Source organism: Rattus norvegicus, chromosome 17 (assembly GCF_021556685.1).
Source record: "Rattus norvegicus strain SHRSP/BbbUtx chromosome 17, alternate assembly SHRSP_T2T, whole genome shotgun sequence".
Taxonomy (NCBI): Eukaryota; Metazoa; Chordata; class Mammalia; order Rodentia; family Muridae; genus Rattus; species Rattus norvegicus.
The window spans coordinates 9,914,163-9,937,973 of record NC_141550.1 but is presented as its reverse complement, the minus strand read 5'-3'; the positions used below and the strand labels follow the sequence as shown (position 1 = coordinate 9,937,973).

At 52.0% G+C, this 23,811-nt stretch overlaps 1 protein-coding gene across 29 annotated transcripts; it reads right to left on the bottom strand.

Annotated features, from left to right (window-relative positions):
* Nucleotides 1-2,608: 2,608 nt before the first annotated feature.
* Nucleotides 2,609-17,173, bottom strand: Rnf44 (ring finger protein 44). Of its 29 annotated transcripts, none has more exons than XM_087590943.1 (12): nucleotides 9,103-9,180; nucleotides 8,773-8,900; nucleotides 7,815-7,965; nucleotides 7,438-7,630; nucleotides 7,063-7,230; nucleotides 6,302-6,478; nucleotides 6,055-6,216; nucleotides 5,848-5,969; nucleotides 5,539-5,626; nucleotides 5,339-5,460; nucleotides 5,167-5,266; nucleotides 2,630-5,043 (listed from the first exon to the last, which is right to left on the bottom strand). In XM_087590943.1, exons 3-12 carry the CDS (start codon nucleotides 7,919-7,921, stop codon nucleotides 4,981-4,983), a joined length of 1,302 nt encoding a protein of 433 aa, XP_087447069.1. In that variant the 5' UTR covers nucleotides 7,922-7,965; nucleotides 8,773-8,900; nucleotides 9,103-9,180; the 3' UTR covers nucleotides 2,630-4,980.
* Between the last annotated feature and the right edge of the window lie 6,638 nt (nucleotides 17,174-23,811).

Below are 23,811 nucleotides of genomic sequence, written 5' to 3'. Positions count from 1 at the left end.
ATGTGGAGATCAGATGGCAACTCCCAGAAAGTTCTCTTCTCCCACTGGTCCCTAAAGACCAAGCATAGGTCACCAGTGTCATTTGCTTAGCCAATTACATGATTCTGATATTGTCATATAAATGTTTGAAAAGGCCTCAATGGAGTAGTTATGGGCAGGGCTGAAGGAGCTTAAGGCCTTATCTGGATTCAATGGGAGGGGAGGCCGTTGGTCCTGTGAAGGCTTGATGCCCCAGTGTACAGGAATGCTAGGGCAGTGAGGCGGGAGGGGGTGGGCGGGCAGAGGAGCATTCTCATAGACACAGGGTAAGGGGGGACAGGATAGGGGGGTTGCCGAGGGGAAACCAGGAAAGGGGATGACATTTGAAATGTAAATAAAATATCCAACTTAAAAAAAAAAAAAGAACAAGGACTTCAACATGTAATTACATGTGTTTTAAGGGGAGCAATTCAACCCCTATGTGATGGCTAATTTTATCAAGTGGGCACGGCCTTGAATTTCCTTGAAAGAGAATCTCAGTAAGGAATCATCTAGGACCTATTTGCTTATGGGCACATCTGTGGGAGCTCTTGATCGCCTTCACTGAGGTAGAAACAGCCAGCTCCTGTAGACAGCACTATTCCCTAGGTTTAGGTCATGGTCTGTATGAGAACAGAGAAAGCAAGCTGAGGACAATCGTGCATGCCCTTCTTTCTCTGCTCTCGACCATGGCTGTGATACTGTGGTATGCCCAGTTGATTCAAGTTCTTGAAAAATTTGACTTCCCTGTAATTTGGACTGTAAGCTGTAACTGTAAGCTAAAACAAACCCTTTCTATTAAAAATTGTTTTTTCCCTAGGAAGCGCAAGGCCCTGGGTTTGGTCCCCAGCTCCGAAAGAAAGAACCAAAAAAAAAAAAAAAAAAAAAAAAAAAATTGTTTTTTCCTAAAATTCCAAGACACATTTCATTCATCCGGATGTGGGTTTATCTGTGTGCAGCTACACTTGCCTGCACCCTAGGTTTTAGTTTCCGGCATAGCTTGGACTTTAAGATTAACGTTTTACATGTCTGTGTGAAGGTATCATGTGTGGGTGCCTGTGGAAGTCAGAGGCATGGTGTCCTAGGCGGCTGGGCTCACAGGCAGTTTTGAGCCACCTGATTTGGAGCTTGGGAATCAAACTCAGTCTGGAAGAGGGCTACACTCCCACCCGCTCAGCCATCCTGACAGCCCCAAGTCTTTACTGACGGTTAAAGAGCAGTCAGTGTTCAACTGAGCAGTCAGAGCCCAGCAGCACCGCAGCACTCCTCCATGCCTACAAGCCGAGCACTTGGGAGACGAAGGCAAAGACCAACCTCTCTGCTATCAAGTTGGAGACTAGCTTAGGACATGTTAATGCTGTCTCAATATATTTTTTCCATGTATTTATTGCTAGCTTCTAAAAACCCATTCCCCACCTCACTTTGGATTTTTATTGCTCTAGAGCCTGGCGACTCGGCTGCTGCCAATACATAGTCTACCATGTCCTGGCCTGCTGCAAGGGTGTGCAGCTGCGCCAAAGCAAATACAGAATATGCAGCCTTGAGAATCAACTCTGGAGACTGGTGGCACAGGTCAGAGCAAGGCCCGTTAGCTGAGCAGAGCCCTCCCTATTCCTGTATGAACTGATACTTCCTAATGGACTTCTTCACTGTGGAAACACCTCAGCTGATCCTCCCTCCTTCCCCTCTCCCTCAAATGATCCGAACTACACAAGCACCTGACTAGAGCTCTGATTAGGAGCATCACACAGGTTACCCCTCTTTGGCATGCTCTCTCCTGAAGCCCAGTACCCAGTGTCACCATGGAGATAAGATGAAGCCCCTCTGGAGCAGAGGCCAGAGACAAGAAGTACACAGGTCTTTCTCAGGTTGTGGCCTGGCCAACCATGTTGAACTAAGAGACTAGATTAACTGAGGTTCAGTCTGCAGCCAGAGTTGTCTAATGTCTAACTAAGGTAAACTGAGGTTTTCCCTTTTGGAGAAATACAGAATCGGACTATACCCTGATCCAGTCTGAACTCTCTACCTCAGGGTTTTGTTTTCCCATCATGTTGGGGATGAGGTCCAGGGCTTGGCACATGCCAGGCGGCACATGGTACCGCCCCACTGCATGCAGCCCACTCCCTCAGAACTTCAATGTCAGGGCCTGTGTGAGGGGACATTGTTCCAGCACTTGAGAGACAGAAGCCTAAGGTTCAGGAGACTCCAGTTCATCCTCAACTACAGACTTGAACCTGAGGCCAGCCCGGGCTACATGAGATGTATGCCAAGAATTTAGAAGTCAGGACTAGTAAAAGATGCCCCTTCCCAAACTAGTTAGATGGAAACTTAAAAAAAAAAAAAAATGTGTAGCCCAGGCTGGCCCCAAACTTGTGATCCTTTTGCCTCTGCCTCCTATAGCGAATCCTACGGGTGTGCGTGGGCCACCACAACAGGTGTCAGACGCAATCTTGTAACTTGCCCATAGAATCCAATTCCACGAGGCCGCTATGTCCGGTCAGTGCTGCTCGGTTCCTGGTCCACTGCCCCACTGAGCACCACCCCAGTCCCCAGGTCCCCCCCACTTCTCCTACAGAAAGGACGCAGGGGCTAGAGGCAGCTTGGGCAGCACTTGTATTCATCATACATTTATTAGTGAATATCCCTCTGAAATCAGCAACAATATTAAAAAAAATAATGATTGCACTACTTGGTCAAGCAGAACTAGCAACTTTCATTTTAAAAAAAGTACAAATCTGTTAAAAATTTCAATCAGTATACACATATATAGTACAACATACTAGTTATGTTAAATGTATACACATATATAGTACAACATACTAGTTATGATAAATGCTACAAACCAATGTGAGTCCAATGGGATGGAAAAACCACACATTTAAGCTTTAAGAACCATTTGTCTCTATATATTAGCATTTTCTCAAATACATACATGGGAAAAATGAGGTAACTGTAAGATGTGCAAGGAACAGGGCCCCCAAATCACGTGTGTTTATATATGTGTGCGTGTGTGTGTTCAGTTATATATATATAAACCTTCTAACACAGAACACAGGCGCTGGCCCAGCAGTGCTGGGGAAGGTGCCCACTGTCATGCCTAGGCCAGAAGTTGGTAAATAAAGAGTAAACAATGCCAGCCCCCACCACAGGAGATCATTGGTAACATGGCATCTACAGCAAGGTCGGCAAATCACAAACATCCTAAGTAATTGCTTCATAAATCTTCTTAAATGATTAAAAAGAAAAGGTGTATTCCCCCCTAGTAGCTGCTTGTTGGAATCCTCACCGCAGCCGACACAATCCATGAGCCGATTCCGCTGCCCCAGGAACCACAAGGGTTTGAAAACCTTTTTTGGGGTGAGGAAGGGATGGGGGTTGGAGAAGGTGGTTCTCTGTGTAAAACACGTGGATTTTCAACACTGCTATAAATATAGAAACATCACCTGGAGTTATATACAGTAAGACTTTGGGTTCTTGTGGGATGGGAGCAGGCCAATGGGGCCCTGGCAGGCTGGGGCGGGAGGCAGGGAGCCAGGGCTGCTGTGAGAAGGAGGGTGGTTGGAGCATCCCTGAGGCAGCAGGCGCCAATGGCTGCCTGCTAGGATGTGCCGGCCCCACACGCGGTTCCTTCACTCCGGGCAGCAACCCCAGTTGGTTGGCGGTAGGAAGGGAAAGGGAAGGGACCTGGAGGGAGGGTAAGGAACACAGCCTCCTCCAGACCTTGGAGGGCAGGAATCAGGCTGGGAGGGGCCCCCAGGTGGAGGTTCACACCCTCCCTGATCCCTGTCCTCACCGGATTGCTAGGAGACTCACCCAGGCAGGTGGGACACAGGCCCTGGCTGGAGAGGAGATGCCCTGAAAAGCAGCCGGTCCCGGGAGGCTCTAGGGACATGTGCAGTACAGTGCATGGCAGTTATCAGCTGAGCACAGACCCCCCAACTCTGCCCTGTGACTTCCAGCCACCCAGCGCAGTCCCAGCCGCACACTCATGAGGACTGGTGTGGCACAACCTGACCCTACCCTGCCCCATGGGCATTTGGTCCTGGTCGGTCCCTATGCCCCCACTCCTATTACACCAAAGGGAAAACAAGATAATAAAAACCAAACACCTCTTAAATATCCACACCCTACACGCAATTTTGGGCCAAATGAATAAACAAAAACTGCTGTTCCTCACATTCATGCAAAACGACAGAGGGGAAGATCGAGCATGGGTCTGACATTGTCACTGGTGAAGGGGTAGCCACCAGAAACACAAGGACATGCCCAGATCGTGGCTCGGCTACTGCAGAACACAACGTATCCGTTGGAGCCCCTTCCCACTTGCTCATGGAGCCTGGCTGGGACACTCTCCAGCCTGGAGGGGGGCTAGAGTGCTGTGCCTGGGGTAAGTAAGGGTCCTGGGGGTCAGACCCACCCCGCACAGCGGCAGAGCTGACTGCCTAAGTCTGTCTGGAGTTAAACAGGAGAACTGAGGAAATGTCTCTGGCTACTCTCTGCCCACACACCTGGCAGGACACTAGGGCAGGGAAGGAACACTTCACTTCAGTACAAGAGACCAGTTGACCCAGGGCGGCCATTCCTTGGCCCGTTTTGGGGCCTGAGGAATCACACCAGCCACCACACTCAGGCAATGGACTCCTGCCTCCCAGAGCCAGCAGGAAGAAGGACCCAGGGGTAACTAGGAGGCAGACTGAGTTGGGGACACTCAGACAGCTCCATGGCGGGCGGGCAGGCAGGCAGGCAGGCAGGCAGACGGGGGAAGGAGTCTTTGGAGCTTGGCAAACGCAGGGGCTTATTGCAGGGGCTTCTCCAGGGCTGACCCTGGCACCAGCTCTGGAGTAGCAGGTGGGAACGCTGACAGGCCTGGCCCCTCCCTTACAGTTCTCCCTGGGCCACTCCCTGCTTCCCCCCACCCGTCTCCGGAGCTTTGGGCAGGGCTCTTGTGGTGGCTGTGGAGCCTCACTCGGCCTCCCTGGGCACCTCGGAGGCATCCGCCCGGCAAATGGGACAGGTCCGGTTGGCCTGAGAGGAACACCCACACGTCAGACCCCACTCTTGTGTGACCTCCCCACCCCCACCTATTCGACTTGGACACACTCCTCCATACCTGCCCACGGGAGACGCCCAGGAGCCAGGCCACCTTACCTTCAACCACTTGTCAACACACTTGGCATGGAACTCGTGGTTGCAGGGGAGAACTCGGAGCAGCTGCCGCACCTCGAAGTCACTGAAGCAGACCACACACCTGAAGAGGAGCTTAGTGTCACCCCACACTGACAGCTGAGTGCCCTCCCAAGGGTCTCAGTGCGACACTCACAGCGTCTGCTCAGACTGGTGACTGTCAGGGTTAAAGCGGTATGACGGCAGCTGCTCTATGTCTGCTTTGGTGAGGCCTCGGGGCTTGGCATCTCCTAGCCTCTCAGCCAGGTTCAGGAGAGCCTAGAGCCAGGCAAGGGAGGGTCAGCAGCGCCCGAGGCTCGAGTCCCCAACCCTACCCCCGGCACGGGCTCTACAGACCTCATAGTTCTCCATCTCCACGTCATCCACATCCAGGTCCAGGCTGATGGTAGGGCCCACGGTGGTTGGTGACATTGGCAGCATTGAACTAGACAGGGAGGGAGTCCCAGAGTGCAGGTCAGCAGAGGTAGTCCAAAGGGACCCTCACTCCACCCTGTGCACAGTGCAGAGTCTGCACAGTGCAAGCTCGGGATCCTGGATTTGTTCCAGGCACCGGCAGAGGGGCAAGGATGACTGCTGTGTGTACTATGGAGGAGGCCCCTAGAAGACAAGGCCCAATGGCTCCAGGGCAGTCATGCTGGCACTTACAGGAAGTAGGGGAGGAAGCTTGGGTAATACGATGGTGGAGGCGGCGGTGGGGGTGGTGGCAGCGGCTGTTGCAGGCGGTATCTTTGTGTGCTCAGTCTTCGTGGCATCATGTGGGAATATGGCTGCAAATAGGGGACCCAAGTGCAGGTCAACTGCAGGCCTGTCTGCTCCCCCCAGCCCGGCCTGGGGGATAGGGCGGCCACTTACAACACCAAAGGACAGCTCCTGGTGCAGTGGATCATGGGGTAGGTAGTGAAGGGGCACTGAAGGCGACAAGGTGGGGCCAGTGGCAGAGGTGGAGTAAGTAAAGCTACCCAAGGGGTGCTGATCTCCTCGAAGGTCCATCTCATTGTCCAGCCGCTGCAGGGGCTGGGCACGGAAGGGCTGGTCAGCCAGCTGGCCATAACCAGTCCTAGTCTTCCCACCCTGCACCCTCTCCGGCCCCCAGACTTACCATACGTGGGTGCTGGGTCTGCAGGGATACAAACTGCCCAAGCGGGGCCATGTGGGTAGGTTGGGGCGGCGGGGCCGGTGGTGGGGGGTGAAGGATGTAGTGGTCACTGGAGATGAGGTGGGGGTAGGTGTGGTAGGGCACGGGGAGCTGCTGCATGGTGCACGCCTGGATCAGCTGCTGAGAGAGGCAGAGAAGCTGGGCCCATGCTTGCCACAAAGGCCAGGGAACACCATCCAGCTAAAGGTTCTCACGTGTGCCCAAACGAGAGGCTCTAGCACCTCTCAACCCCAGCCTTGCTCTAGAGGACACAGGCAGGTTGTATGTCACAGGATGACCACCACTACCGCACCTCTGCCACTGTGGGCAGCAACAGTCCCTCAACCCACACTGCCTTAAACCCCACACACGGATGGACACACACACACACACACACACACACACACACACAGAGCTCTGGAAATGGACACACACACACACACACACACACACACACACAGAGCTCTGGAAATGGACACACACACACAGCTCTGGAAATGGACACACACACACACACACACAGAGCTCTGGAAATGGACACACACACACACACACACACACACACACACACACACACAGAGCTCTGGAAAGGGCCAGGGCCACAAGGCCAAGCTAATGTACTGCATAGGCACCTAGGTCAGTTCCTAAGGGTGCTTGTGACCACATCTGCTGGAAGGGACAGTGTAGTGTAGCATGTACCTGGGCAGAAGAAAGCATTCACTCACCGGAGGCGGGAGGCAGCAGAGGGGGTAGTGCTGCCCACTGAACATCACGGAGCATGCTGGGAGCTGCTGGGCACTGCAGCCAGGGATATGTTGGCTTGCAGGCAAAGGGAAGCCTTGGGTTGTCACTGTGGTGACTGTGTAGGACAGAGGGACAGGTCCCTGGTGCACCTGTGGAGAGAGCACCAGAAAACAGGAGGGAGAAAACCTGGGGAAGAAGCCCCTCCCCTTTCTGGAACCTAGTTTCTCCATCCACATCATAGGATAACATATGCCAAGCACGGTAAGATGGAGTCATCTTTGCTACCTCTACTCCTTAGACCAGCCTTGTAGAGATAAGTTGGGGCTAACGGGTGAGGTACGAGATGTCCTACTTACCTGGTCGTGGAGATCAACCATGAACGGGCTCTGCTGGGTGGCTGGGTGCAGCATTCGGGGGCTCCTGCCGGCAGGAGCTTCTGAAGCTCGGTGCTCCTCTACAGAGAGGTGTGGCGGTCGGGGCAGCAGCTGCTGGGAGGGTAAGCGCTCATCCTGGGCAGGTGGGCTGGCCAGGGGGCCCTCGTGGCCAAGGCTGTACCACACAGAGGAGCCCCAATAGGATAGAGGGGCACCACTCATTTATAATTCACGGAGGGAAGCCAGGGTCATAACCCACACTAGGAAGCCAAGTAGCTCAGGGCCTTGACCCACCCCTCTGCCCTTGAACCCAAGCCAAACTTGCTGCCCTTGAACTAGAGATGGAGACGACTTCTTACCTTCCCCAGAGCTGGCCTGGGCTGCTGCTAGGTCTCGTAGAGACTCGACAGTGACCCACGGGGGCAGAGGGCGGCCACTTAGTCACTGCCAGAGCCCATGGCCTCATCAGGAGGGCAGGGAGATGGAGGGGCTGGACCGGGGCTCACAACCCTAGGAGGCAATTAGAGAAAGATGTGGAGGGATAGAAAAATCCAGTTGCTTGTATAATTAAGAACTGGGAAATGGATAAAACCCGGACAGGACAGGTCCATCCCTCTCTGAAGCCTGGGATCTAACGCTAACACGCTAGTCTTGGTTTCCTGTTCTGGGAAATGGGATCAAATCTCCTTAGACTATGGTAAATTCAGAGACCAGACTAGTGTGCTTCAGGGCCGGCTGGCTCGAGTGAGGGGCAGGCTAGAGAAAAGCTCCTTCGCTGCCGCATGACAGGGGCTGACTAGGCAGCTGCAGCTTTTGGGGTTGGGGGAGCTTCAGGTTTCCCTTTCATGTGGCTGGCTGAAGAGGAACTCCAAAGTGACCTGGGACTCGACTTCCCTCTAACAGGCTATATAAGGCAGTCTGACCTGCTTCCCACTCTCGGGACTTGGCTGAGGCCAGACGTGGTTCTCTTTCTCCTGAGCCCTTCCCTCTAATGCACACTCGGTGACTCCACTAATTAAGGAAAGCTTTTAGCAGAGAGACTCACTGTCCTATGTTCCACATGGCAAAGCTAGGAATTGGGCGACTTTAAGCCTGTCTCTACAGCCTGCTGCTCATGGGGAAGGTCACCTCACGGCTTCACAGGGACTGGGAAAGGAGTTTGCGGCTGGCAGTATGCCAGGCCTGGTATATGCCCACGTCCTGTAACCCCAGGCAGACCCAAGGGTGGGTCAGGGCAGGGTCTCCAATCTCACTCAGGCTTCTGCAACTAACTCAGAGTCAGGATGAAGCCTTGGCAAGGAACATGCTGAAACCCACTGGGCCCTGGGACACTGAAGAGCATCACATTGGACCAGCCAGCCGTCTGCCATCACTGTCACAAGGTGGTCTTTCCACTCTTTCTCAGCCAACAAACCTACGGCCATCTGATGTCCAAATGCTGCCACCTGCTGACACAGCAAGGGAGCGTTGTGTCAGTTAAGCACCTCAGTCATCCCTGCAAACATCACAAGAACCATTGCCTCTACCCAAGTTTGGGCCCCAACTCTTCAATCTGAACAGGAGAGTGCTTTCTCCACATTACCCAACAGTGCCTAGCCAAGGCCACAGGCCTGGGGTACACCACCTGGATTCATTTCTGTCACTGACCTGTTCAGGTTCAGGCACTCAGCAGGGGTGGGATTCACTGAAGAAAGCCTTTACTGTATGTATGTAAAAGCACACAGTCTGGCATCAATGACCGGGTGTTGTCAGAGTAAACATTGGGAGATTACAAATCCTAGTCTCTGAAATAAGACTAAAGCATTCGCCCCCACCCCCACCCCCCTACCCCCCCACAGAGTCAGAAAATGGGCTTTCTCTCCGAGATACCTCGATTTGGGGATTCCAGGTCAGGTACAAATAAGGGTGACGAAGACCAGAATACCTGAGACAAGATGCCTGGCCTACCCCAAACTAGCAGCTAGCAGGGCATCTAGTGGGAGCAATGGGGCCAACGGTAACAGCATCCCCCAACAAACATCCCCAACTGTGCCAGGGTCTTCTGCCCACTGCTTCCACCCCCTGAACCTCAGAGAGCTCCTTTGTAAAAATGGGAACAACCTCTTAGGTTCGTCTTAGGGAACCATCAAAGGCCACTCCAAAGGCAAGGGAAAAGGCAACCTCAAGGGAATGCCAGCTGTAGTGTGTGCATTGTCACTAGAAAGGAGGACAGATTTTCCTGTCCTGCACCCCAACCCTATGCAGACACAAGTATTGAAAGAGGCAGATGCATGCTGCCCTAGCTGTGCACCCCAGGAAGGAAAGGTGGTTCTCGAACTCCTGCCAGAAACTAAAGGGGTAAAGAGGTGACACATCCATTCCAGTTACTGAAACCTCACGGGGAACACAACTGATTCTTTGGCTGGTTCCCTGGTGCAGACTTTGTAAAGCCCCAGTCCTCTCAATGACAGTGGTCGGAGGAAAAACCACAGAACACCTCAAGACCACGTGGGAGATGGGAGTGTGAGTAGCCGTCCTGGCGAGGCAAGAGTAACTGAGCTAGACCAATCAACACTCAAGGTCAACCAGCAACACTGCTTTTCCTCACCTCTCTTTCACTGTATTCTCTATGAAGTTTGTGTAAACTCCTTAAGTCTGATCTTGCCCTCATGGGTCCACACCCCTGCTGGTCAAGTACGTATTCTGACTCCCGAGTAAGGTCTGCTTGCAGAAAGATATGCTCCCTCGGTCAGCAAAATCAGGCTATGGCGGGAATCAAGCTCCCCTTCCCTACTTGCTTGCTTAGCTGTACCTCCCACTAAACAGTAGCTTCCTAACTCCTACAAAGGCCGAGGAGGCCGATTTAGGGTGGAACCACCACACCTTGGCCAGTTTAAACTCCCTGGGTGACCTTGGTTAAAGAACTCCTTTAGTTTCTGCTAAGCCTTATTTACAATAAGTTTAAGCAAGGACTGAGATCTCCCCAGGGCGCCCCTAAAAAGGCAGAGACAAGAAACCAGGTGTTCACATTATAGGGGAAGAAAACAAAGTCCTAGAGGATAAGGTGCCTCCCAAAAGCAGGCCAGACACAGGCAGTGGGGCTCCAGCAGTCTTTCAAAGCTACCCCCTCCCTGAGGATGGGGCCGAAGCTCGCACACGTCCCAGGAGGGGCCTCCGTTGTTCTCCTCTTACTCCGTAATGCCGCACTCGGAGGAACACTGAGGGAAGAGGCCAGGCAGCAGCGCTGGGGCTAGAGCGCTGTGACTTTAAGAGCCGCGGATCCCGGACCATGTGCTCGGCGTGAGACAAAAGCAACAACAAAGGAAGTGGCGGCTGCAGGGGGAGGGGGGTAGCTCCTTCCCCTCCACCGCAGCGCTCCGCAAGGCAGAGAAGCGGCCGGGCCCGAACTAGGTAGCCGCAGGCAGCACCTGCCCCAGGGGCCCGGCCACTGTGCCCCACCACTCCCGCAGCTCAGAATCGACGCCTACGAGGCCGGCAAACAACAACGCGTCCCCGAGGGAGCCGTAGTTCCGGGGTGCGGGACAGAAGTTAGAGGCCTGGCCCGACTCACCGGCAGCCGTCCGACCACACGCGGGCTCCTTTGTTCGCGATGCGGGGTGCGGACGGTGAAGCGCCCGCTCCTTCGCGAGCCTGCTCTGTCTTCCGCCTCCCCAGCCCGGGCCCGAGAGAAGGGCGGCGCAGGACGCAGCTGTGCTCTCCGAGGGCTGGCCCTTTAAGAACTGTCCGCGGCGGCCGGATGGAACCAGCCCCACGTTTTGATTCACAACATTCGGAGCGGCGGAGGCGCGCAGCGCGGGAGGCGGCTCGCGGGGGCGCGCCAGGACGCTCAAGCAAACAGTAGCGGCTGGAGCCGGCACCCGCCCCGCCCCGCAGGCCCCGCCCACCCCGCGCGTCGGCCAATCGGGTCCTGCGGACGGCACGTGACTAGCGGGTCGCCATCTTGAAAGGCTGGCTAAAAAAGCCTCTTCGCCCCCACCTCATACTTCAAAACCCCCAAGGCCAGGTTGCAGGTGAAAAGGGGCACGACCTCAGGTGCCCGGGCGGCGGCGCGCACTAACATGTCATGGTTACCTTCTTAGGGCCGCGGCCTTTGTGGGGCACGCAGCCTCTCAGGCAGCCGAGGTGAGAAGACCGCTCTCAGCCCAGCAAGCACACTTCCCGGAGATGACGTCACTCCCGAGCCCTGCAGGCCTGCGATGACCTCATAGCTCACCTCGCCTCTCGACTCTCGTTTTCTGTTCCGTTTCGCGGCGCCTTTAAAAAGCTGGGACAACCCAGATGGCTGAAGAGACCAATGGCTGAGGTCCCATGCAAATGATTTAACGTCTCCCGGGCAGGGGGATTGGTCCTGCGTATGATGACGTCACAGAAACATTTCGCCACCCCGCCTCCAGCGCGGCCCGGGAAAAGGGGTGGAGAGACTCTAGTTCAGCAGTAGTAGGAAGAGCTGGAATCCCTTGTACCAAACCCAGGGAAGTTTCTGCACTTTAGTTCTCTATGCCTCCCAACACGTGTGAGCCTAGGGATTATGACAAGGAGTCCACTATACCCTAGAGGAGAGTCACTCCACCAGGACCGGTGGATCAATGTGAGTTCGAGAACAGACTGGTCTACATAGCTACAGAGACCTTGTCTTCAAAAGACAAACAACAAAGTATCACACACCAGGAAACACAGCTGAGAGAAGAGATGGAGCAGACATCGGTCTCCCCTTAGACTGTCCTCCAGGCAAACGTACAAAGTGGGGTATGGTGTCTGCACCGATTATATAAGCTTCTGCATCTATCTGCATTACCTAAAGCACTCATGTCTACTAGGATGGTCTGTAGTAACTGGATTCTTCCAGCGCCCACCAACCTAGAACAAGGTGTCAGTAGAAAATGGCAACATTTGTTAAACCTCTGTGGCTACAGACTGGTGACACTCTGTATTTTGTAGATGTATCCCATAATCTCAAATACTAAAAAAATCAAACTAATTTGCTAATAGGATGTAACAGTATTATTAATTTCAACTGGATATTGTATCTACATACAGTATCCTGAAATGATACAGGAATTGTCATTAGGGTGCACCTGTTCGGGAGGGCATTTTCTATTTTCTTTGTTTACTGTTGTTTTTGTTTGTTTATAAACATAGTCTCCTGTATCTCAGGCAGCTTCAAACTCTTGATCTTCCCCAAGAGCTGAAATTACAGGCATATACCACCACTCCTGGTTTAGATTTTTAAATTTGGTAACTGTGCATTTGCTTTTAAAAATTCTAGACAGAGGGCTGGAGAGATGGTTCAGTAATTAAGAGCACTAGTTACTCTCCAGAGGACCAGGGTTCAGTTCCCAGCACCCACATGGCAGTTCACAACTGTCTGTAAATCCAGGGGATCTGACACCCTCACACAGACATACACGCAGGCAAAACACCAGTACATTTAAAAATGAATTCTATAAAAAAAAATTCTAGACAGAGCTGGGTGTAATGGCCCATGCCTTTATTCCCAGAAACTGAGAGTCGGAGGCAGATAGCCTCTAAGTTAGAGGCCATCCTGATCTACACACTGAGTTCCAGGACAGCTAGAGCTACACAGGAATCTTGTCTCAAAATACAAACTTTAGACCGTACAACCCACTGAAAAAAACTGCCCAAAACCTATAAAACAATTTATCTTAGGCCTATTTTTAAAGGATTTTATCATTTTATGTATATGTATGAATATATTTGACTGTATGTTTGTACAACATGTATGCAGTGCCTGTAAGGGCCAGATGGTTCTCATTGGACCTCTGAGAACTGGAGTTAAAGATAGTTTGAGTCAATTGATATAAGTGCTGGGAATTGAACCCTGGTCCTCTGGAAGAGCACCAAGTGCTCTTAACTGCTGAAATACTTCTCCAGTCCTTTAAGCCCAATTTTAAGGCATTAAAAACTTTCTCTTACAATGTAAATCTCTCCTCAGGAAAAGTAACCAATGGAAAGAACCTGGAAGAAAACTGGGGGTCTGGCCTATAGCTCAGAACACCCTTTAGCCAACTAATTGCACTATGGATGTGTAGCCAGCAGCATGATGGCAAGGTACCGGGGGACAATTGTAGATCTCTGAGCAACGGGACTTCAGGGAAATGACGCAGTGGCACAGACAATACTCAGAATGGCACTCTATTTCCCACAAATGTGTATGAACTGACATGGACACGCACAATGATGTTCTTTGTTGGCTCCTCAATTCTCCTGTCTCCTTCAACTTCATCTCCACCAATTACAAGCACCTAGAAATCCTGCCCACATTCAAAGACACCTAGATCTACTTGCCTGCTGCTCCTACCTGGAGGTGACTTTAATATGGTCACTCTGCCCATCTTCTGGGCTCATCTCTTCTAAGTGCTTCTTGCACCATGATGGTGCTCCTTCTGTCAGCTGAGCCTGGCCCCTTCTGTTGGAGGAGCCTTTCCTAGTCTACAAATCAATTCCTCCTTCCTTCAAAGTTCCATTCCCACCTCCTCTTTTACAAGGGCTGATGGGACCCTGACCTTCACTTTGTGTGAACAAATCACACAAAACCCTTGCAGTCACTGTCTCACTCAGTAATCTCCTGGATGAAGGGGCTCACCTTCTAAGTACACTGAAATCAGCTTTCACTAGAAGCAGGCATCAGCACTAACCCAGGTATGGGTAAGGCTGAGGACTGCATAAGGGAAGGGACTTGCACAAGCACAGATTACTAATTTCTTTTCCTGGAAAGCCACCCTCTGGACAATTAGGGAGATAGTACTTGCCAAGCAAGCTTGAGGGTCTGAGTTCAATCCCTGCCACACATGAAAATAAACATGGATTCCTGTGGCTTGCTGCCTACCGAGCCAGTCTACACTAATTGGTTAGTTCCACACCCATCTTTAAAAAGGATGGACACTGCCTAAGGAATGACATGACATCCAGGGTTGACCTCCACATATCAGCCCACATGTGTACCCATAAAACACACAAACTCACCCTCCATCTACAGTCCAGTTATGGGCTTTTGAACCCACGCCTGGCCTGGGTATAATTTTTTCTGTCTAATATGTCTTCACATGCCGACATCTGGCAGATTCTTGGTCAAGCTCTACACAAAGCTAGACACCTTGTACCTACCTTTCCTGACCTGATAGGTTTGCGTTGGCTTCCCAGACCCAAAGAGCCATGATCAGGCCGCATCTCAACAGGTGCTATCTCCGTGTGGTCACCCTGCAGGTCCTAGCAGGGTCCACACTCATCTGGGACCTGGCTCCCACTGGGCCACAAATACTCAAAGAAGCTCTAGGTTGTCCATAGCTGGCTAGGCAGTCCCTTCATCTTTTCCCATTCGGGGCCCTCTTGTTGATCTCTCTGGGCCCGGCCTTGGAAGCCCTCAGTCAATCTCTCCCCGGGAACAGCCGCCAAAACCACCTCCTCCAAATCTGAAGATCCTTCCTGCCACATGCAAAATTTATGGGCAGAAGGGAGGAGACTTTTACCAAGTTTTCTAAATTTCCAACAGAAACCAGAAATCTAGACTTTTCTTTAAAGTCCTATGCTTTGGAACCCCAGTGTGGCCCTCTTCAGTGTGTGCTTCTTCCTCATCGCTGCCCATTCCCTGTGAGGTGTGGCCTTTACACCTACTGTGTGTAATAGCCCATCCCCCGGTTGGCAGGTACTGTTTACTCTCAGAGAGGAAGTAACTGCCCTCACCACAGAACCCAGAAGGGTAGCCCAGTGAATTGCAGAAAGCACAGATGGGGTTGCTGCCTCTGTTCCGGCAAGTGCTAAGGGGTTTTGTAGAACTTCCTCAGGTCTCACACCCTGATCTTCTCCCAGTGAGCTAGGAGCTAGATGCTAGTATTTGCCCCACTTCACAGAAGAGACCACTGAGGTGACAGACGACCCATACACATTTCTGAGACTGCGAAGACATCAGGTAAAAGGAGACCACAGAGAGGCGTAGGATCTAGCAAGTGGCTTGAGAGCACACAGACGGGAGCTGGAGGGCTAAGCACTGGCTGCAGCATTCCAGCCTCCTCCTCCAGGCCTCATCTGCCCATGAGCAGGACTCTGGCAAGCTGAGGCAGGGAGAAGGTGCCAGCACTGTTTTCCTAGTGGGGCCCTGCCCAGCCAGGGTTCCCATCTACCATCCGAGCCTGAAGACTGGCTGCCTCCCCCTCTCTGAGTGAGGAAGTATTTGCTTCCTTCTTCCTTGGCCCCTCAAATCTTCCTCCGTAGAGGTGGGACACAGTACCCTCCCCAAACTAAGAAAACATGCAACTGGAACATTGGGACACACAACACAGACCTCGGGACTCAGGTCTCTCAAAATACTACCAAGCATCAGACTGGAGCCCAGAGCCTCAGACACCCGGGAGAGCGTTAACAGGCCCTGTTCTACATCCTCTCTGCTTTGGGCAAGGATGAACCCCAAGCGTTGCTTCTCCAAATACTGGACCATTTGTGCAGATGGGCAAGGAGCACACAGTGGGGGTACGTGCAGCTAGATATGTTCTGGGTCTTGTGCTCACGAGAGCACCAATCAGCTTCGACACTGGGTAGGTTATCTTCTCTTTACCTCAGCTCTCATCTGTAAAATGGGGTCGATGACAACACTAATAACTGAGGTACCATTCACCCGCTGAACGTTACTACACTAAAGGTTACATGTAGACTGCTTAGACTCTCGGGGGCTGTGACCTTGAAGTCTTCCCTAACCTCCCTGAGGCTGTTTGTCCAAGGGGTGAGAGTACCTGTACCTACCTCCTCAGATCTCGGTGTACTGGTGCGATTCCCTGGCTCTATCTGCAGTGGGATGTGTGAACCTTGTGTGTATGGTGGGGGTGGGGGCGGGGGGCTTTTTTCTCATTCACCCGGACACTGCATGCACCTCACCACTGGGATCGCTCAGTCTGCAGTCGGGTAGGAGAGCACTATTCCACTGAGAAGAAAACTGGGGCTACAGGAGTGCAGTGTCGGTAAGGCCCAATACCCCACTTCCTTGAATTTTACGTATCACCCCTCGATTCTTTCCTTCCCTGGTCCCCAGCACCGGCTCCCCTCAAGCTGGGGCTCAGACAGCAAAAGCTTTGCGACTGGGCAAGATGCAAACCTACCCGACCCCCCCCCGGGGTTCGGACATCGCGAATGCAGTGATGGCCCTGTGTCAGTGTTGTTCTGTTCCCTGGACCTCCAGTTACTCTGGCTGCCAAAGGTTAAAATGTTAGGGACCCTCACGGGGCCACAGGGCACAGGATCCTCGCTGGAGTCCCACCATCCGAGCGCAGAGCGCGCAGGAACTCGTCCAGCTCGGCGCCCTAGCACTTGAACCAAGCGGACCGGCCGAAGCGACGACTAGGGCCGGCAAGGCCTCACCGAAGCTCCCGCACCTCCCGCCGCGTCTACAGCGGCCCGCGCCCGGGCGTTACCTGGGGCCACGGCTGGGCTCCACCCCGAATAGGCAGCGGCGCGTTGCTCCCGGGGCAGCCCGGTCCGGCTCCGGCTGCGGCTCGCAAGCCGCCGGCCGCGGCCCTCCCCCTGCGCCCGCAGTGGAACCTCCCAGTGGCGACGACCCTGCTCGCCGCCTCCCCCATCCCCAATGCGCGCGATGGGCTTGTCGGGCCACACCATCGTAGAGGGGGGTTAGAGGGCGGAGCGTCTGGGCACACTACCTTCCCGGGACCGCGGGGACGACGCGCCAGAGCTGAATGTTCTACCCCGCCTCACTGAGAGCAATGGGCCGGTCGGGCCGTACCATCGCTGTGAGGGGGAGGACTTGGGCGGGGCGTCCGGACACGCCCCCTCAGTGAACTCCCCGCTTGGTGTGCACAATGGGCGAGTCGGGCCTCACCAACGCCGAGCGGGGAAAGTCGGGAACGGGGAATCTGGACACGCCCCCTCGTCGCTGGCGAAACCCAGGAGCTGAACGTCGTCTCTCCCCGCGGCGCACAATGGACCTATCGGGCCGCACCATCGCAGGCTGGGGGAGGGTGGGGCGGGGCGTCGGGACACTTCCCCTTGGCACGACCCGCGAGGCGCGGGCGATGCGCGTAGAACCGTCGCGCTATCAGTGCCTCGGTGACCCGGCATGAGTGCGGGCTGTATTTCTTCTGTTAAATAAGTTAAATACGACTCTGTGGCCTTTCAAGGACACTTCAGAGGACATAGACCCCAGAGACGAGAGGAGGGGGGTAGATCCTGCCTGGGCCGTTCCTTAACCGCGCGGGAAGCGGGCCGGTGAGGACTACAACTCCCAGCGGGCCGTGCAGCCGAGCACGCCGGAAGTTGTAGTTCCTGCAGACCAAGCCCTGGGGGTTTCCCCCAAGGGCTCCAGGAACTCAGCTGAAGATTTGGTTGGCTGCTCTGTGGTTTGTTGTCCTCAGCGTTAACTGGATCTTTAACGCCTCCCTTCGTTGGCTTCCTCCTAACAAGAGCGCTTTAAAGGGGATGTGTCCCTGGAAGGGGGTCTAGGGTGTGAAGCCAGATGTGGGCTGGAAACTTGTTTCTAAGGGTTGCTACCCTCACTGTACAGGCACGGAAAAGATTTTGTACCTGCCAACTGCGAGATCTTGGAGCTTGGGGAATGAAGGCGTAAACGCATTACACTCCACCAAGGAACCTCCTTCAGCCTAGGCTCTACGGGTTACCCCTAAGGCAGTGTCAGAGACACGCAACCACTAGATTTCACCTTGACCAGTTTCTGGGCACAGAGGGTGTACAGAACACTCAAGAACAGGACGCTTCTCTGGTTTTGTTTTGTTTGTTTTAAGACAGGGTTTCCAGCCGTTAAGAGCACTGACTGCTCTTCCAGAGGTCCCGAGTTCAATTCCCAGCAACCACATGGTGGCTCACAACCATCCGTAATGGGATTTGATGCCCTCTCCTGGTGTGTCTGAAGATAGCTACAGTGTACTCAAATATATAAAGGAAATAAATAAATCTGTTAAAAAAAAAAAAAAAAAAAGGACAGGGCCTTTCTTTATAGCCTTGTCTGTCCTGGAACTCGCCATGTAGACCAGGTTGGCCAAGAACTCAAATATATCCATCTGTCTCTGCCTTCCTAGTGCCAGGATTAAAGGTGTGCACCATTAAAGGCTTGCCCCATGATGCTCAAAGACTTTTTTTTTTTCGGAGCTGGGGACCGAACCCAGGGCCTTGCGCTTGCTAGGCAAGCGCTCTACCTCTGAGCTAAATCCCCAACCCCTAAGACTTTCTTTTTTGAAAGCACACACTAACACGGGGACTACAAAGGACTTTGGTGTATACTGGTTGTTACTCATTCGAACTTTGCTCTGTGGCTTGCCATGCTTGGTGCTCTCAGACATTACAAGACTACAACATTTCTATGAATTGGAGCCTGTCCTCATGTGCAGTTTCCAGGCGAGGAGGGCTTGAGGTGACCTGAGAACCTAAGGCGGTAGGTTGTGGGCCAGCCTTAGGACTCTGGTCATCTTTGGCTCTTCACCCCAGTTTCTACTTCCCATCTCCTGAAACTGACATTGGACATGAGTCTCATCCAGACCTGGGCCGTCACAGCCCAGAGCCTAATGGAATTCCCAGGCTGTCTTGGTAGCAGATTGGCAGGAGGCTATGGGCAAATATTCCAGCTTTATCAGGTTTATGCAGATGTGTAATGGTCTAGCCTTTGTCCACTTTTCTGGCAGCCAGAGTAATGACTCAGAGCTGCTGACCATGCCATAGAGCAGGGAAGAAGTCCTGGGTTCACCTGCTTTGCTGGGTTGGGCACAGAGAGCAGCCTGGTGTACTTGGACCCAAGGTCTAAGGCACAGCTGAAGCCTCTAATGAGGTCACCTGCCTCTCCTCCCACCACCCAAGCCACAGCCCATGATTAGTCTCTCGTTCCCAGAGCAGAATCACAGCGGTGGCCAGAGAATCGGGCAACAATAGTTGCCTAGATAGTGTTACCATACATGGGTGACCTTCAGCTGATAACCTGGCCTTGGGTCTCCATCTGTAATAAAGGGCTATTGTAGAGTTGTGGGGAAGAAATCATATTTGCAACAGTATCACAACAACCAGCTGTACGCCACAACAAAAGCCAGTGTTCACTGAGACCTTGACCCTGATACACTATTGCCGCCTGCCTAGGCAGGTGTCATACATTACTACAGTTCAAGTTATCTAGCTTCCCCCACCCAAACAGACCCCTACAGCCTGGTGCCTGAGCCGGATGTCCACACTGTTTCATGGAACACTCCTGTCAGTACTGAAGACGCAGCAGCCCTGCACAGTGTCTTCAGGAACACCTCCGAGAGAAAACTCCTGGGTACTGAACCTTAGAGTCACAGTGTAGCCAGAGCTCGTCTGTAAGTCCTCACTGGTTAGACCAGACTGTATGCAGTTAAGGATAACCTTGAACTCCCGGTCTTCCTGTCTCTGTCTCCTGAGTCCTACTGAATCACTGTTGTTTATGAGATGGTCTCACAGTGTAATCTTGGCTGGCTTGGAATTCCTTGTGTAGACCAGGCTGACCTGGAACTCATAGAGATCCACCTGCCTCTGCTTCCCTCCCTTAATGCTGGGATTAAAGGCATATGCCCCCATGCCGGGCCTTAGGTGTGTGTTTGAATAGATGGATCCTGTTTCTCTTTGTGTCTTGGCTACCAGGACTCTTAGAGACATTTTTCATGGACTACTTCCTTCACTCAGAACACCAGGATATATTCTGTGGATACAATTCAATTATAGATTCCCATTCCCTCATTTGTTTGTCTATCTACCTACCTATCTACAATTTATCTATCTATCTCTTTTCCTTTGTTTTTCAATAATGGGTTTGTGTTAACATGGCTATCTTGGAACTCATTATGTAGACCATGCTAGCCTTGAACTCAGAGATCCACCTGTCTCTTCCAAAGTCTGGCATTAAAAGTTGTGTTCCAGCATAACCAGCTACCTATATCTTAATCAAATGTCTTAAATTTGAGAGGGTTTGGGGATCAAACTACTCTGACAAAATGTCCATCTATATCGATTACACGGCACAGATCTACTGAGCGTGAACCGGATGTGGCTCTGCGGAGGACTAGTAGGCAGCCTAATAGTAGTAATGAGACAGCATGCATCTGAGGAAAGCTTGGTCTGGGGAAGCCCAAGTGAGTGGCAGCAGTGTGGGCGGGTCATCTCTGCTGTCCTCCAGGCAGCACTCCAGGAGTGATGTCTTAGTTCTTTGGTCTTTTAAACATTTTTCTTTACATCTGGGGAGTGGGGCATGCATGTGCCACCGCTCCTATGTGGAGGTCAGAGTGAGCTCTCTTCTTCCAGCTAGGTCCTAGGGGTTGATTCAGGTTGTCCTTTACCTGCTGAACCATCTCCCTGGCGGTGTTTCTCTAGTCTTCCTAAGAATCCTATAAAGCTGGGCGGCGGTGTGCATGCGTTTAGTCCCAGCACTTGGGAGGCAGAGGAAAGTCACTATGAGTCGGAGGCCAGCCTGGTCTACAGAGCAAGTCACTAAGAAGATATTGTTTCTATTTTCTTTTTGTTCGTTTGTTTTTAAGACAGGGTCTGCCTCCAGAGCAATGGATTAAAGGCCTCCGCCACCACCACCCCTCCCTGCCCCCGTGTTTCTGTTTCTGAGTTCTGGGTTTGTTTGTTTTTTGTTTTTTTTTTCTTCTTCTTTCTTTATTCCTTATTTAGTTATTCATGCATTCCTTCTTCTGGAAGTAAATGTAAAGACAGTTTATTGAGAAAGGGAAAGTACTCTTTTCTTTTTTTTTTTTTTTTTTTTCCTTTTGTTCGGAGCTGGGGACCGAACCCAGGGCCTTGCATTTGTAGGCAAGTGCTCTACCACTGAGCTAAATCCCCAACCCGGGAAAGTAATCTTGAGAATGGGAGTGAGCTAGTGAACTGCTTGGTGGGGGGCACTAGCTCTTAAAGTGCAGGGGCCCGCCCCTAATTTACATATCATTTACATAGTGCCTGTTTCTACCACTTTCGTTTTTTTTTCTTTTTTTCCATCTTTGTTACCTTGGGTATTTCTTATTTACATTTTGATTGTTATTCCCTTTCCCGGGCCAACATCCCCCTAACCCCTCCCCCTCTCTTTCTCTATGGGTGTTCCCCTCCCCATCCTCGCCCCCCCCCCAGTTCTGTTTTACTTAGTCTTGGGGTATCTCACTTATTTGCCCTCAGGACATTAAAGCAGCTATGTGATGCCCTAGTCACTTTTTTACAGTTTAGACTCCAGATTGGGAGGAAAAAAAATCCATGCTTTCAACCATTCCAAATGAAGCTGATTACTTGAGACTATTAAATTTGCCTGCCTGCCTTCCTTCCTTCCTTTTCCTTATTTCCCTCCTTCCTTCCTTCCTTCCTTCCTTTCTTTCTTTTTTCTTTCTTTCTTTCTTTCTTTCTTTCTTCCTTTTCTCTTTTTTTATTGGATATTTTAATTTACATTTCAAATGTTATTCCCTTTCCAAATGTCCCGTCCATAGGCCCCCATCCCTTCCCCCTTCTTCTATAAGGGTGTTCCCCCTCCCCAACCATCCTTCCTTCCTACCTCCCCACCCTGACCTCTCCTACACTGGGGTCCACCCTTGGCAGGACCAAGGGCTTCTCCTCCCATTGGTGCCCAACAAGGCCATCCTCTGCTACATATGCAGCTGGAGCCATGGGTCTGTCCATGTGTACTCTTTGGATGGTGGTTTAGTCCCTGTGAGCTCTGGTTGGTTGGCGTTGTTGTTCTTATGGGGTTGCAAACCCCTTCAGCTCCTTCAATCCTTTCTCTACCTGCTCCAATGGGACTTCCTTTGCTATTAAGATGCTATGTCGCCCATGCTGGCCTTGAACCCATCATTCTCCTGCCTGTCCCTTCCTGCAGGGATTATAAGCACGGGCCAACATGGCTGGCTTCTCATTCTTTTTTTTTTTTTTTTTTTTTTTTTTTATTAACTTGAGTATTTCTTATATACATTTCGAGTGTTATTCCCTTTCCCGGTATCCGGGCAAACATCCCCCCTGGCTTCTCATTCTTACAACCAAACCTGTCCATTTTCTGTGACTCTAACTCTGACAGGCTAGGCCTCAGCCACATGTCCAGCATGGAGTGGAGGAGCCGCGTTTCTGGGTTTCCTAGAAGAAACTAGAGGACCGTTCCCTGGGTAAGGGCTCCTAGGCTATTTGGACACTGGTACCCATGATGGGGGTCAGGGTCGGGGAATGCTTTGTGGGCAGGGAGAGCATAGAGAATACCCCCAGGGGAAGTAATGGGGAGGAACAGGGCACCCTTTTCTGTCTGAGAGTGGGCTCCTCTCAGCCAGTGACTGAGAAACAAACATGAATTTAAGCTCCGTTCCTGGTGGGGGGATTGACCCCACAAGCATAGTCCTTAATTCTGGTGGTATCCAGCATCCATGAGACACAATGTAAAGCACACAGTAAGTTGAAGTGGAAACTTCCGGTTTCTTTGGAAAGTCGGTGATCTCAGGTGATGTTTTGCTGGGGCACACAGGCAAAAGGATGCTCTGCTAAAGCGGACACGTGAAAGGACGTGTGGTGTTTAGAAAGATTTTAAATATGACCCCACAGACAGTGGGAGCCCCAGCGTTGATTGGTTCCATTCACTCCACCTCACTCACTAGTCTTCGCTGTCGACCTCCATGTATTGGTTGGCATTACATTGTGTACTCACTCCGGCCAGTTGGCGAGACTCAAGGTTTCTTCTGATTCCCGTGCGGTGTCTGCTGAGAAGACTGGGCTGCTGGTGTTGATTCGTGTTTGGTGTTTGCTTGTGGATTGAACTAAGGAGATTAGAAGATTCCCAAAGAACTGTCTCTAAACAGGTCCACTTCCCTAGTATCCTAATAACCTTTCTTTTCTACTACCCCTGGAGGGTGGCGGGCTCGAGGGGAGGTTGAACCCTTATTAAAGCAGGTTGAGAAAAATTTATGCCTACACTAGGTGCTCAATAAATACGGATTCTAGCCCCTCCCCCAGCGACTTGAGGCCAGTCTTCGCCAGGACCTTGAAGAACCATGAGTTCTTTTGGTGGATTTGGTGCTCCCTGAGAACTTGTGTCAGCACACCAAAACCTCAAAGGGATGCCTCAGTATCAAGAGGGAGCAGCAGCTTCCTCAGGCCACTCAGGTAGGAAGAGGCACACGGCTGTGCTATGCGGTTGGATGAAATGAACTTGGGAATTGTTCCCCCATGGGAGGCAACCACTGGGAGTGTGTGACCCTGCCCTTATGAGTGTGAGGAGACCCTGGGGCAGTGTGTGAACCTGCCCTTTGATTTTGATGGTTTTTATTTTTGGTTTGTTTCTCTGCATAACTCTGGTTGCCCTGGAACTCGCTGGCCTCAAACTCTGAGATCTATGGGCATCTGCTTCCCAAATCCCGGGATCGA